Source organism: Falco cherrug, chromosome 14 (assembly GCF_023634085.1).
Source record: "Falco cherrug isolate bFalChe1 chromosome 14, bFalChe1.pri, whole genome shotgun sequence".
Taxonomy (NCBI): domain Eukaryota; kingdom Metazoa; phylum Chordata; class Aves; order Falconiformes; family Falconidae; genus Falco; species Falco cherrug.
The window spans coordinates 8,532,020-8,547,619 of record NC_073710.1 but is presented as its reverse complement, the minus strand read 5'-3'; the positions used below and the strand labels follow the sequence as shown (position 1 = coordinate 8,547,619).

The window sequence follows — 15,600 nt, the reverse complement described above, 5'->3', positions numbered from 1 at the left end:
TCAGAGACATGCTTTTAAAGCAAACACGCATATAATTTACTTAGCATGAGTAAACACAGGCAAAAAATATCTGATCCAAATCATCAAATTCCTTTAAAAAAGAAAAAGGTGTCAGAAAAGTGGTATTTTGCAACCAAGTTCAAGGGTTATTAGATTCATTGCACATGCTTGTACAATTTACTTTCCAACAGGGGCTCTGAAAGTAGAACAGAACCTGGGAAAATGACAAGTACTGTGATCACTCAATTCAAAACTGTTTTCTAATATAGCAAGATAAAGTTGTAGTTAAGAAGAGCAAAACAGCTTTCACTGGGTGTATGCTCCAAATCTTTTTAAACAGCTACATAGTTCTGCTGCAGTGTAATCTTACTTTTGCTCATGTAAAACCAAAAATTGAATCAACTTTTTTTTCTTTTTTTTGAGATGATAGACTGATTATTATAACTTCCTACAGTTGTGTTAAAAAGAAATTGTTTTCTGGAAAATAGAAACAAACTAACTATGCAGGCTAAGGCAGTGAGAACAGTCTAGCTTTCATAATTCCGAACCTCATGCTACACAAAAGCAAGACACTTCATATACCACAAGTCCTCGTGCCTTGCACACCTACTGTTCTCTCTTGAGAATACACATTCTAAATTAGCCATGGTCCCTGTATTATTACAGACCTTCCATCGATGTAGTTTTCACAGTTCCCTTCAAAAAAGTGAGAAAAACAAGTCCTCAACATAGTACAATAAAAGACAAGAAGTTTTTCTCTGCTGTTGATTTCCAAATAAGCGTAAGGCATCTCTTGTTTAATACAATACAACCTAACGAAGCTTTATGTGCTTTTTCTTTCTCCATGCATATAGCTTGCTAGCATCTCTCCCTCACGGCTTTGCACACTTCTCATTCTCCGTTCTCATGAGCCTTCCATTTAAAGTTCTAAAGAACAGTAAGAAAATGAGAAAAAAAGCCCTGTTATGGTAGTGCTCAAAACAAGACGACTACAACCAGCACAACTGAGTTTGATATTCAAACAAAACTTCATTTTGTTTGAAAGCTGATTATCTTAAATTTATCTTCTGAAGTAATAAAATGATTAGAATTCTTTTGTCACTCTCTGCCTTTAGGTGTTCAATGAGATGGTAATGACAGAGACAATTATAATAAATTACTAAGATAATTATGCATTATTAAAAGAATCGGTGTCAGCTGCTTCTAGAAAAAGTGAATCATAACTTCAAAAAACAGATGCAAAGAGCTCTCACGTGACTCAGAGTTCTGTGGACATTAAAGAAAACCTTGTAACGCTTTCCTTCACACTAAATCAATCCTGACTGTAAATCTGTCTATATCCTTCCAAAGAATCCACATTCACACCTCCACTGCAAGAAAAGCATTTAAACACAGCGTGCCAGCAAACTGTGCAAAGAGACTTCCAGGCTGCCTCTGATCCAACAGTGTGGTCTTCTACCTTAAATAGAAAGACCGTTATCAAATGTACTAACCGGAATCCAAGCAGGAAAAGGAAGTTAGATTAAATACAAAATAAGACACCCCTCCTCTGCACACTAAACAAGAAATAGCACTGAAATTCCTGTTGTATTTTCTGCTGAAAACTGTACAGTTTGGAACTATCAAATGCTATGCATTTTGAAAGCTCATATGGCATTAAACCTTCACATGCTAACAAATGAAGGGGATTAACATTAATTAAAGCAAGCTACTTGCATGACTAAATATTGGGTTGGGAGTTCTTGTTATGTTAACCATGAACAGTGTCAAAGAACAATTCAATCCTGAGGAGAGTAAGTTCAACAAAGAACAAGTAAGTGGCACGCACATCACTCCTAATTTTATTATGGGAAAGAAAACAAAGTAATTCTTAACGTACAAACCCCACTGACAAAAATTGATATGAGACAACATCAATTTCTTTCCCAGATGTTAGAATTTGTCAGCAACATGTGAAAGGACTTTGCAAAATATGGGAAACAGGTTCTGCCCCCACCCCAAAAAGGATGCTGCCTTAGAACTACGCTTGAAACTAAGTGGACAAAAAAAATCTCACTGTATCCAAGTCCTAATAAAGACTTGGAGAGAAAGGAATAGCAGAATTAGTGTTTATATTTGTGAGGGAGTCAAGAACACATATTAAGTTACTTAAGAGTACTGAGTAGCACAGGTCATTCAAGGCTGTAACTCCAGCCAGTTTCAGCCCACCACACAGCACTCTCACAGCTTCCAGGACATGCTAAAATGCTCTGAGGTGTTATGCTTTAACAAAATTAGACAATTTAATCCCAACTGTATATTATATTATTTATGATTTATCTTGTGCAAATTCAGGGAAAACAAGAACTTTTTTAGAGAAAATACCACTTGAATTTTCAGTAATACCATTGCCACAATTGTATGCAGCTACAGTTTAGTCGCAAGGGGATGGGAAACATTGCAGAAATGTGGGATTTCTGTGGATATCATAGCAGAATTGATGACTTAAAAGATCAGGAAATGCAGCACTTTAAACAGCAAAAGGAATGACATGAAAAGATGGTAAATACTAAATGATTACATGACAGGGATGTACAGTAAGGATGGATGCATGGAAAAATAATCTCCCTAAGGGGTCAAAGATGACTATGAATAAAGGAATCTGAAGCCACTGTATTCAGAAGTTTCCTAGATGGACTTTACACAATTGCTTCAGCTTAATGCCTGTCCTAAGTTACTAAGGCAGTCAGATGGGGTGCATATGTAGAGCAACACGATCTATTATTTATAATGGACATGAATTTGCACTTTTTTGTTTGTTTGGGGTTTTTTTGTTTGTCTTTTTAAAGGAATGACAAAGGACTAACAGATAGCTATGGCCATAAACCTCAATACAGGATCTTCTTCTAGAATGATAGAAATCTAATAGGACAAATATTAAAATGAAAAGGTATCACTGAACAGCATTGCTGTTTACCAATTAACAAGTAAGACGGGTTTAGCTTTTAAACATACTTTCATGGACTCAAAACACAAGTGGCAGTTAACTTGGTATGTCTCTATGCACTGCTGTTTCAGATGAACTGAAATACATCTGTCACTAAAACAACTTCTTCCTTATCTAAAGTAATTCGGAATTCTTTATTACCATCAGCTTTTATGGTTTTTTTCACCAAACTGATCACAGTAAGAACAGTTTTGCTCATATGCAGAGCGTTTCAAACACAGAAGTACTGTCTTCCTGCATCTTAAGGTTCTTTGAGAATCCTTTTACTGACTACAGGAGCATGGACATACAGGAGTATGTTTTCACAGTGCAGTGCTCAAAAGACAATTGCTTTATAAAGGGGTTATTTACTGAAATGCACCATTACAATTTTTCCTTTGATATACAGCTACTACATCTGAGGATGCAACATTCTGAAAAAAAGGAAGTAAATAAATAAATTCAGATGCTAAAATGAAGTTGATACACAAAACTAAAAGCTACAAAACTGAAATGCAACTTCAGGCAGAAAAGTAGTGCATTTGAGATATCACCAGCTGCAGGATAATCAAACCCTACTTTAAAAAAGAAAAAATCTTTCAACAAATGCATTTTGCACAATGCAATGAATGATTTTAAAAAAAATGCAGAGGTTAAGCACTCTTATCCTGTGTAAACAACTAACTGGCAATAATGAGCTATCATTTCCTATGAGAAAAGTGATAATTTCTACCATGTCATACAAATAGTGAACATATATGAAGCAGTTCAATTGCTTGGTAGGGAGGAGAACAGAGAAGATTGTCTTAAGATTATTAGTTGGATAATTGGATTTTAAATATCAGAAACATTGGAGTTCACGTCACTACAAGACTCGGACAGAACTTGAACAATCCCAATCCATGCTCTGTCAAAAAGTAAGCTAGTTTGCATAGTAGGAATAAACACAGACTTCATAAATTAGGGAAGACCACACAGATAAAGACACAGCAGCAGCCAAAAAAACAAACAGTGAGTAAAAGAGCTGAGGTCAAGTTGGCTAAATGCTACCTTGAGAAAGTAAAGAGTGTGTTGTATGAGCTCAGAAGGATACTATCAACTGTATAAGCAAGTTCGATTTCAAAAAGCTATTTTCTATTCTCTTCACATACAAGCTGCAACAGATTTCTTTGCCTAAACTAAGCAAAATCAGTGGCTGATTCACCACACTTTTACAGTCTTAGATCAGATATCACAAAGGATGATTCATCAGTCTCCAATATCCAGCTGAACCAATCATAGCTGAATAGGAGTTATAATGTTAAATTCCTATAAAAATGAATTAATAGACTGTATAAACAGCACAATATTCAATACTAATTGCTTCTGGGTCACTACTTTAAAAAACATTTCATTAATCTTCAAAGTAACAAGAAAACAGCATATTTGTGTGTTCAAAGTATGGTCCACATTCATCTCATTGCTTAAAAAACTGGTGATTTTTAGAGCATCTCACTGAAATCCTTAAATTTCTTTAACAAATACAAAATTTTTCACTTTTTTAAATGACAATTATTAAAGCTCGTTATAATTACAATTATTTATCAGGATTCTAGCCAACATCTATGGTTTCCTCTAAAGAAAGTAGAAACAGATCTTACAAAAAGCCTCTGCTAGCATACAGATAACAACAACGAAGGATTAATCATTTTTACTATAGCAACCACTGCACTGCAATTACCATAGTGACATGAGAAGAATAGAAAAAGTAATAATGAACAGCCCTTACTTATTTAGAGCAATGTGTCTGCCAAATAAGTGCTGAATTCTCTAGTGCCCGGCTCTGCTCACCTTAATCAATTAAAATGCCATTTGTAACAAATGTGTCACAAAGCATTTCTGACTTATTTTCAAAAGGGCAATACAAATTTGTCAACTGTTCCCTGTCCTTTGGTCACGTTAAGGTACAAATCATTGTTATCATGTAACTGAGGGGAGTGCTACTTATTTTAAAGGTTCCAATTTAGACATGAAGTCTAAGGTCTACTACATTACCATACACATATTGATATAGATACACTTGCTTTTGCAAATTTTTCCATTAAAATATACATACAGGTATACACACAGACGTATACACAGAAACGTAGTCGACCTTACAGATATTTATACGTAGATGTATACAAACATACATTTGTGTTTCTTTCTCATGAAAAAAAATAATCTTTATTATTTCAGCACTTCAGGAACACTTGGTGCTAAGATTACACTAACACCTGTGACAATTTCTCATGAGTCACCTAATCGCTGTTTTTTCCAGTGCCACTTATCTAAATAATTTCTGCTTGATAGCTGTTGTTCAACCTGCTTAGTTTAAGAAAGGAAACCTTATCCAAAACCAGTCGCCTTTAGAGGTTCTCAGTCAGGACGTTATTCAAAGCTCCCACATTTTTTCAAGCAACAGGTAAACACTGATGGCTGGAAAGGGTACTTCAAATAAAACTTTTGGAAGCAGAAAATAACGTTCAATAAAGTTGCCTTTTGAAACTAAAAACATGTTTTGCTAAGATGTAGGTACGATCAATAAATTAGAAACTTGGACTGCAGAAATGCAACAGCATACAAATAGAAAGGTAGGGGTAAGTAAGAAGGTGGCAGGACAAGTGACATATTCCCCCAAGCTCATGTCTGGCCCTGACATCATTCCACAGTCTAACATGCACACAGTTAAGTAAATGGGAAGTGGCAGAGAATGAAAGCACAGAGAATTATGGAATCCTTTGAGACCTTTAGCAAGTGGCAAGGCTGGCACATCAGCTGTGAGGTACAGAAAATGTCGAGATAGTAGAAGAAAACAGAGGTAGGCAACACAGAAGTAAGACTTTGACACGCTTGTGACTGTATATTGGACGTGTTTCTAGTCACAGCAGCTGCATTCTAGTGCCAACTGTCAAGATGCCTGCAGCACGCAGAGTGAGCGTGGTATGGTATGTTCTGCTTACTGTATGACACACAGTTTGGCAAAAGCTACTTTGGTATCTTCTAATGCATCCCATTTTAAGTTTTCATTGTGCCATTTTGATTTGTTGTGCAATGAAAACTCTTTCAGGCCCCATTACAGATAACCAAATTACTATTTCAGACTGCAAACCATCATACCTTAACTTCCTTCGACTTAAGACAATCATTACTTCATCATTTTTGAAACAGAAAACCGGAAAAGGAGATGTTCAGGTCTGACAAACAATTTCTAGTAAGGCATTTTCTTCAACTTCAGCTCACTACAAGCAGATCTGTATAATAAATGCCTAACTTTTGAAGTATCTAAACATATGCAGACATAGCACAAGCACAGTGGGTAAATGTTACTCTGATAAGAGTGTTACTCTAGTAGCGTGAGATTTTGCCTCTTTATTGTTAGACTGGTGCGGAACTAAAAATACTGGAATGATAAAGAACATGAGCAGAACTCAGCTAAGATCCTCCTTTGCACTAGAAGTTTTTTTCCTCCTACTAATTACTGTATAGCCACTCTTACACAGAACTATTTTGCTGTAGGGAGGATTTTTTTGGTGGTGGTGGTATATTATTCAACCTCCTTCAGACTGAATTTCATAAAGAACATGGAATTTAGAATTATATCCCTTCATTACTCCTACACATAGAAGTGAATATGGTACTAAAACAATGTTCTCTAAAACTTCATTCAACGAGAAAATAGCTATTTGTTGTCTTGATTATTTTAAATTAATGCTGGGAAGATGAAAAAAAATTGATGCACTACTCTATTTCCTACCCGCTGTTACAACAGAAGAAAGATTAATTCAAGTCGTAATAGTACTCAGTAGTAAATCTGAAATCACTATTATAAGTATTCCTGTAGTTGTCCGCATAAACTTTGATCCTCTATCAAAACACACATACTTATAGCAATCTCTTTTCACTCGCTTAGGAAAATTAATGGGCAGAAAGACCATTAAACCATTTCCCATCCTTCACCCTGGATGAACTTGAGTGATCTGGAATGATGATAAAGATGATGGTGTGTATGTAGCTGTTCAGGAAGAGGAAGCAAGACCCTCACACTGCAAGATCTGTGCTGGGTGCTCTCTCAAAGATGAAATGGCTGAGATCTTTCAGACTAACCAGTTCTAAATAGTCAGCTTCTAAAAAGCCAGCATCTCCTCCCATAGATTATATTGATGATTCCTCACCTCTCTATCTGCTTTGCCATATACGTTGTCCCTCTACGTTTTCTTGCATGCCCTTCATAAGTCCCTGCATGTTTTTTCTCCCTTCCATCTTCTTATTAGAAAGACTGCTCCACTACTGCCTCACACTAGTGCTTTGCTGATTAATTCAATGATAATTAGCAGAGCAGGGTATTAAACAATGGGAGATGGAACTCCAAAACAGCAGTCCCCCGCCGCTAAGCTAGCTATACCAGCCGTGGTCTTTCATAATCGTGGCTGTACCAAAACCAGGATGTACCACACTGCTCTATCACCCTGTATACAATTCATTCACACGCTCAAAATTTTAAACTTTAACATTTGAACAGTTCTACTTCTCTTTGCAAAGGTATCCCAGGGCTTATTAAAATTCCTATGATAAATTACAATTATGATATATCATTTGGGCTCATTAGCTACCTAACAGAGATAAAATTAGCCTACATAAAGAATGCTTTCCACATTGCCATTGTTTTAAAAAAATACTAATTAAAAAAACCCAACAGATTTCTACGTAGTACCTTTTAAGATACACTATTCACAACATCAGCCTGGAAAATAGTTACAAAAACCCCCAACACATTTAATATTATTTTTAACAGCAAAACACGTATTCTATTCTTTCATTCAGATATTATATATACAAGTGTTTATATTTGTAGATAAACAGTAAAAGATTTTACAAAAACTTCTGGAAAATGTTAAACATTTCACAGAAGAACTCTGAGTGTTGTTCAGCTTCTAATTTATTTCATTTATTATGGATCTGTAAACCCATCCATAGTTGCTAGATGAGGATCTAAGGATAATTAACTATCTAGCAGAGGTGTCTTCTAGTTACATGTCAGTAAACAGCTTTGCTAGAACTCTTAATAATACTTCTAAGTGACAGCACAGAGCAAGAGAATTGTACTCTGGGTCCAATACGGAGTCTGACTTTAAATTTAAAAAAATCTTTATCTATTCAAGTCATTTAATTAATTTGCATTTTATGTAAAAGTGAAGAATTGATGAACATTTACACAAATAATATCTTCTGAACAAGATTAGGGAAAAAACCAAAATCCTGACAAACAAAACACGTCTGATAAAATAAGATTGGCGTTGTACCATGCCTCAAAGCAACAGTCCTTAAGTGTGGCACTCAAAAGTAGATGTGTGTGATGCAAAATGTACTAGGACAGCCAAAGCTGAATGTAGTTGAATTTATTCCAAGATATTTCAAGGTTTACAGTCAAATAGATAGAACACTTTGAAGATAAAAGAGTAAAAAAAAAATAATTTAGAGCTAAACATCTTTATTTGTTCTTAGATTTAGAGTAGCTAACCAAAATATGAAAAAGAAAGCAACATTCAGGATAGTTTAGAAGAACATAACTCACCAAAATCTGCAAACACAGACTGTCCAACAACTTTCATACCACTAGGCGCATACACAGTTTCTTCAAGTTTAGAGAAGTTCCCATCCTATCAAACAGGACACAGATGATGGAAAAACTGAACTGCAGACTAAGTGATAAAGTTTGACTTTTGAACCAAAGAATATACATATAAATAAAAACATGCTTAAATAGATAATAAAGAGACATCTCAGCTATGGAAAAAAATTTGCGCTCTTTAAAAATAGGGACTGAGTTTTTCCATTTCTAATCCTTCATGGAATCTTACAGAAATCCTGTAATAGTAATATTCAGACACAATTGTCCATATATTTTGCTGTGTTACAAGGAAGGAGAGATTGGGTTATTTCAGCAATATAATCTAAATCATAAATAAGTGATTATTAACACCAATGTGCAGGTATGCATACTGACGTATGAGTTTATAGACACACAGAATATATAAAACCATACCTGCACACCTGTTAAAAATAGCTTCTGATTTTCCTTCTAATTAGGAAATTAATTGATTTTACATTAGGTCTGGTTTAGATATTGTTTTAATCGTCTTAATAAAACGTAAGCCTGCAGAAAACCATATTCCAGTGTTTTGTCAGAAAGACAATAAAACGAGTGCTGGATCCTTGTTTATCATAGAACTGGATCACAAATGGAACAAAACCATTTAAAACCTTTTTGTAGGCCCACTTTTCTAGAAGCTGCAAACAGCTTATATGAAGTGCTAAGCACAGAAGTATACTTAAAGACATTCTCTTTTGTGGATTATGTTTAGTCATCCATATTGCTTACTCATGTCATACTCAGCTAGTAGGCTTCAATGTTGTTGAAGATGCAACTCCAGAAACAGTATGTGGATGTTTGACATATATATCTTTACGTTGATGTATAATTTACAGTGACTCAGATCGGGGACAGGAAGCAAATCATCTGCATGCACAAAAGATGACTAGGCTCTGGGCTCAGTTGGCCAGAAAAGCATATATTGTCTAGGCAAACATTTTAAAAGCATTTTATGGTGCATCAGTGAAAGGAATTACTTAGTCTAGGTTTGTAGAGCAATTTAAGTGCTTTTAATGGATCAATTAAGGTATTTTAAGATGGATATATACGTACATATATTTTATCTGTATGACATTTTGCTGGGTTGATTGATTCCAAAGAATAGAATTCCTTTTTAAAGATAAGCAAATCTTATCTTTAATTATTTTTTTTTAAAAAAGCAAGCATACAAAACACATAATGTAGGATAATATTTAGAATACATGAATCTGGAAACACATATCCAAGTTTTGTAAGAATAAATCCAAAACAAATGTAAGAAAATTTAAAAAACCCACCACTGCAACCTATAGGAAACAGGTCAAATGCTTTGAGTAGTCACTAATGCTCAATCCCCCAAGAATTAAATTTGTCAAAGTCAAAAATTGTTCATTTTTAAGTCTATATAAAAGCTAGAATCAACTAATCAACTCATTTCACTAATTGTTATTAACAATGAGGTTCTTCACTGACCATGGCTAGGTTAGGCAATACAAAAGCTGAATCTCAATGAAGAAATAAAAATAATCCATTGATCTATTTCTCCCCAACCTTGAATTGCATTTGTGATACTTGGTTAAAATAGGACTCAGGATTTTCTGAACCGTAACCTGCATACATATTGTAATGGTTAGAAGTGAGATTTTGAACCTTTGTCCCACAAAATCTTACCCGAGACCTGAAGTTACAGTTCTAAGAAAGCTTACTTAAAGAAATCAAATCTCTGAGACAGAAAGAAGAAAAAAAAAAAACCCTGATCAGCCTTTTCTTCATAAATCACCGCGCTAAGTGTCAGTAACCTCCCAGAACTGCTGATGACACAGGAGGCCTGCCATGGTGTACGAAGGCAGTCTGATTGATTTATTTAGTAGTCATGTTAAAAAATCTGCAGAGAAACTTGCTGAGTAAAAGATTGCTAGCGATATTCTGCAGTCTAAACACACTAGTGCAGTTAGTGCCTCAACATCACTTCCATTCATTCCTGAAACAAGGAATATCAAATGAGTTTTCAATTATTTTTTTTAACCTGTCTGAATTTTAATAGAATGGTTATTTGGGTTTTCCCCTCTTACCTTATTTACCCATGTCTCAAACTGAACGTTTTGTGGATTTGGTGATGTCGTAAGGAACAAATCTGCAAGGAAAAATGTAAGAGAAATAAAATATTTAACATTAGACTACACATACAAATATTTAATCATCAATAAAGATATATAATACAAATCATTAAAACTAAATTACATATATTTTATAAATATATTATATTCCAGTGATGTTTAGTTGTATATATATATTTTTAAGCAAAAGATTAAAAACCAAAAATCCCCAAAACTGTTTTCATCCCTCATACTCTTATGTATAAATAAATATACCTTCTGCTCTCAACTTTGGCATTTGTATAGTTTATACATAAATTAATTTAGCCTCACAAGAGCTAGTAAGTGCTGGATATTATATATATACACACACTGAAGAACATTTCTTAATAGTAAAGACTGAGACAGATCTCAAAGCTAGGAAAAAGTATACATAGTTTTATTTTTAGTAAGTCAAAATTAAAAGTAAAAACCTGCCAACCATCCTTTTATTTTGGATATGTTGAATTAAGCAACAGACATACTGTTCACAGGAGCAGGAAAGGCAATAGAGAAATATTTCAGGCTTCCTTTACACTAAAATTCTCTTAAACATCAAAACAGTGCATGAGTGCTTCAGAGGATTTATCTGACAATGCTATTTAGGAAAGCACCAAAATTAGGAAAATGGGAAGAATAAGCTTTATAAAGCTTTTATGTAAAAATAAAAAAAAGTTTAGAAAAAAAAATTATGAAGTCCAGTGTCAAGAAGTAGATTTTAAGAAAACTACTCTTTTAGATTTAAGCATTTTTTTCATTGTTCTACTTCCCTTCCACAATTTAAGATACTACTATTTGAGTTAGAACACAATGGTTACTTTGTAGGCAGAAAAAAGTGATTTAATTAAAAAAAAAACAACATTAATGCTTTACCCTGAGGTTGTTTACTGAATAAGCAGGAGGACTGCTGTACAGGGAACTTCAAATGGCTCATAGTGGGTATTGTCTTTCAGGGTAAAAAAAATCCTAAACCTAACCAAACCATAAACCCTCACACCAAACAAATAAACAGCCCACATACACACAAAAAAGCCAACAAAGATTTTGCTTACAGGTTTCTCCCTGTCCCCCTGCCACAGCCTGAAAGTTGTACCATTTAATTTTATTCCCCTGAATACCTGAAATAGCAGTTTCCTTTAGGGCATACACATGAAAAGCATAATAGTGTGCTTCATTGGAAAGAATTGTATTGACACTTAAGTATGTCTTGAAGGCAAGAGACAGAAGTAATGGAAACAATCTGAAGATAACACAGATATAACTTAGAAAACATACATAAACTTTAAAATTTTAACTTTGGATGTAGAAGGAAGTTTGTGCAATACTGTTGGTTACTATCAGATACAAACTAGAAAAGCATCAAGAACTCTTTTAATACATTCACAGGGGGGAAAGAGCAACATGGACCAACAGATGCCGTGACTCACTTTCCTACAGGCCAAAATGCAATTAAATCTTTGTAAAGAGTTTTTGGGGTTCATATAAGTATTTTGAGTGAGGCTGTAGTGTGTCCAAGCTGTAACGCAACCAGCAGCCAGTTATGGGCTACATCATACATAGATTATTCCACAAGGGGCTCTTACTATAACATAACACTTAGTTATAATGGACAGCAAAGGACTAGCATTTGATTAGCAAATATGACGGGGTGCCTAACCTTCAGCAGACGTTTTGTTGGCACTATAACCATCTCCCCACCACACCTCTGACTCTGCCGAGCGGTTCAATTCACGCACTGCAGAGCTGACCCCTCAACTTTACTTGCTGAGTCAATCCTCTCTCTGCACAGTCCTCTAGGCAAGGAGAGATCTTGAGGAGCATTAATTCAGCATTCCTACTAGCAATGCCATGTTTATACGTGTTTTGTGAATCTCTCCCAGAACTGGATGAAACGGCATAGCTGCCAACACCAGACATAATTCACCCAGTATTATTATGCTAGAAATTCAGCTCTGAACAGTTGGTTATTACTAGGTTAAATAAATGCCTCAAGTATAATGCAACATAGTTATGCTTCTAGGGTGGAAAAACCAAATACAAAAGGTAGATACCAGTTATGCTGGGGGTATTAAAAAGTCCTTAGCTCCAATTCATTTAAGGTTACCAAAGTTAATTAAAAATAAAACCAGCAAAATCAGCACAGCACTGTTTCTTGACTAATTTATCATGCAGTGGCATTTCATTTAACAATTATTCTTAATTTAAAAGCCTATACCAATGCAGCATACTACGACAACTTCTCATTAAAAACACAAAACAAAACATCTTTTCTTTGATCGGAGAACCCAGTACCACCTATAGCATCCTTACAACGGAGGTTCTTCAGTAAAGAGAAATTAACACCCTTAACGTCTTAATGGGAAGTCATATAAGCACTACTACAAATTGAATTATCTCTAAGTAGTAATATATCTTGCTTTCATTTGAGCATTAAAGAGTAAATTTATCAGTTACAGCTCCTCAGAGAGCACAATGGCTATGTCTGACACAAAAGACATTTCATATTGTTCGTCTCTGGGAGCGTTACAACAGTCCACAGAAAGTCAGGCACTCAACATGACTAGGCAACAACAGCAGCTAAGTAAACTGCAAGTGTACTAACCCCAATTTTGAGACACAGCCATTATAAATTCACTGAAGTATTAGTGAATTGTTTTTAAGAGCACATACAGTTACTGTATATTACACACATACACCTATTTCGTAAAAGTATGTAAAGAGTGAGAGAGATATTTGCAATGGATTTCTCTTATGCATTGAAAAAATCAATTTTTTTCCATTCTTAGTCTGAGGCACATTATAGTAGTTGTTTTTCACTCCTCATCTAATCTGATTTCATAATAAGTGCATAGAAATATTCAGAAATATGACACACTGGGAATTGAAATACAGGAAGGCAAGGAACAACAAGCATGTGAAATCCCAGATGTTAGGACCAGAATCTAAAGCAGCTTTAAAATAAACATTAAACTCAGAGAGGGGGGAAAAAAAAAAAAAAAAAAAAAAAAAGGCATGAGAACACCACAGTGGCTGGGATGTCACACAACTTAATAAAAATCAAAGAATACATTTAGCTATCTGCAGTGTAGGAGGAATAAATCAGGACACTTAATGCAAGTAAAATTACAAAGAGCTAATAGAAAGATGATAATTGAACGCATCTAAAATGTTTACTATGTTAAAAATGTGGAAGTGCTTTTAGATTTAAAGTCTTTGTTCAGCCACTGTACAAACCAGGTATTTTAGTGGGAACACTTGTTCCACATCGGGAGAGTACGAAAATACAGCTATGTTTTCAGGGGAGGCAATCTACCATCTCGTTGGTTTGCAAGAGATCAGGGCTGAACACGGCCCTCTACAATAGCTTGACAATGATTAAATTCACCAACATGCCTATTTTGCACTGAACTCCCTCCCACCCCCAAAGCAGCTCCTCTTCAAAGTTAGTAAATTACTTTTGCCCTTTGTTCCTCTTCACGTTCCTTCTTTCTTCTAACTTGAGGCACATAACATCATATACAACAACGAAACCAACACACCAAAGCAGCTCCAAGGCTGCTGTAATATTACACTGCACGGGTAAAATGCAAAGGCAGGCAGATTGCAGAAAATCTTCCAGAAATAGGATAGAGGAGCTAGTGCCACGCTGCTCCGAAGTTAAAGCAACAAATGGTGATTTCCCATAGGACAACTTCGTACAGGTACAGCAACACCACCTTTAGTTCTAAAGCCTGCTGAACCGATTCAGCTGGTATGTTATTGCCAATTGTCCTTCTTTTTATCTTTAAGCCTTCTAAGAAGCTACGTGTCTCTAACACGTGTTTTTCTGTGATTAAACCCTCTTGCACTGAAATAAAATTGAATGCTTAATATTTACAAGTAATTTTTGATATTGATCAAGAACGTCAGTGATTTCAAAGCAAGTGAAACATTTATTTGTATCAGCAGTGTAAAAATGCAATGGAATTTAATCACTCCAAATAACTGTTTGGCAATTTGCATAGTTCAGAATAACAAATGCTCTCTCCAAGTTTGTAAGAAATAAACCTGTAAGAAAAACCTTTTTGCTTCAGATACAGAAATAATCATATAGGCAGTTTCCAACCAAACAGCTCCACACCCAACAACAGGTCCGTCTTTGGTTCTTATCCCACAGAATTCCTCACACAGACAATCCCAGACTCCTCAACACAGTCTTATGCAACTATGCTGCTCTGATTCCACATGCCATTAGGTCAGTCCTCCTTCAATAACTTTAAGTCTATCTGTTAATATGCTCTTCTTGCAGCAATTCATCCAGTGTTTGCTCCTCATCATCTCCATCTAAACTCCCTACCTTCCGCCTAGATTTCTTCCTCACCTACCAACTTCTATTCCCACGTCCTGTGCATCACCTCTGCCTTTTGCCCCTTGCTCTCAGTCAAGCATCCAAACACTGGCAATGGTCCACAGCCACGACGGAAGGGAAGGTTTCCATAATCACTGTCTAGGGTACGTTTACTACTGATGGCTGTTTTAGAAGGACAGTAATAGCAATTAAGGAAACCAACAAAACCACCTCAGTTGCCATTTCTAAAACCTGTTTCAAACTGGCTAAATTTGGATGGAGATTTTAATTAAAACAGCAAAGAGACCTTGCTGGGAAGGATGTTTCAAAAGCAAGTGCTAGGTCACTAAGAAAAAAAGTTGTCTGAAGTTATCGAATACCAGAGCAGCTCCACCACAACTTCAGTTCTGCCGAAGTGGCTAAGCAAATGTAACTGCAGGTTAGAAAAAGTTCAGTGTAGAGGTAGGTAGGGAGAGTGGAAGTCTTCCACCCAACTGGAAAACTGCAGATAATCTTACTAAAT

The 15,600-nt window shown here is 35.5% G+C and overlaps 1 protein-coding gene across 3 annotated transcripts in view; it reads right to left on the bottom strand.

Moving 5' to 3' along the window:
* Positions 1 to 15,600, bottom strand: part of ITFG1 (integrin alpha FG-GAP repeat containing 1) — an 88,132-nt gene that overhangs the window by 51,633 nt on the left and 20,899 nt on the right. For all 3 annotated transcript variants that reach the window (XM_055726821.1, XM_055726820.1, XM_055726819.1), the window contains 2 exons: positions 10,688 to 10,749; positions 8,559 to 8,643 (listed from right to left, as the gene is read on the bottom strand). In XM_055726821.1, the coding sequence (XP_055582796.1) occupies positions 8,559 to 8,643; positions 10,688 to 10,749 (147 nt within the window). The remainder of the gene's footprint in view (positions 1 to 8,558; positions 8,644 to 10,687; positions 10,750 to 15,600) is intronic.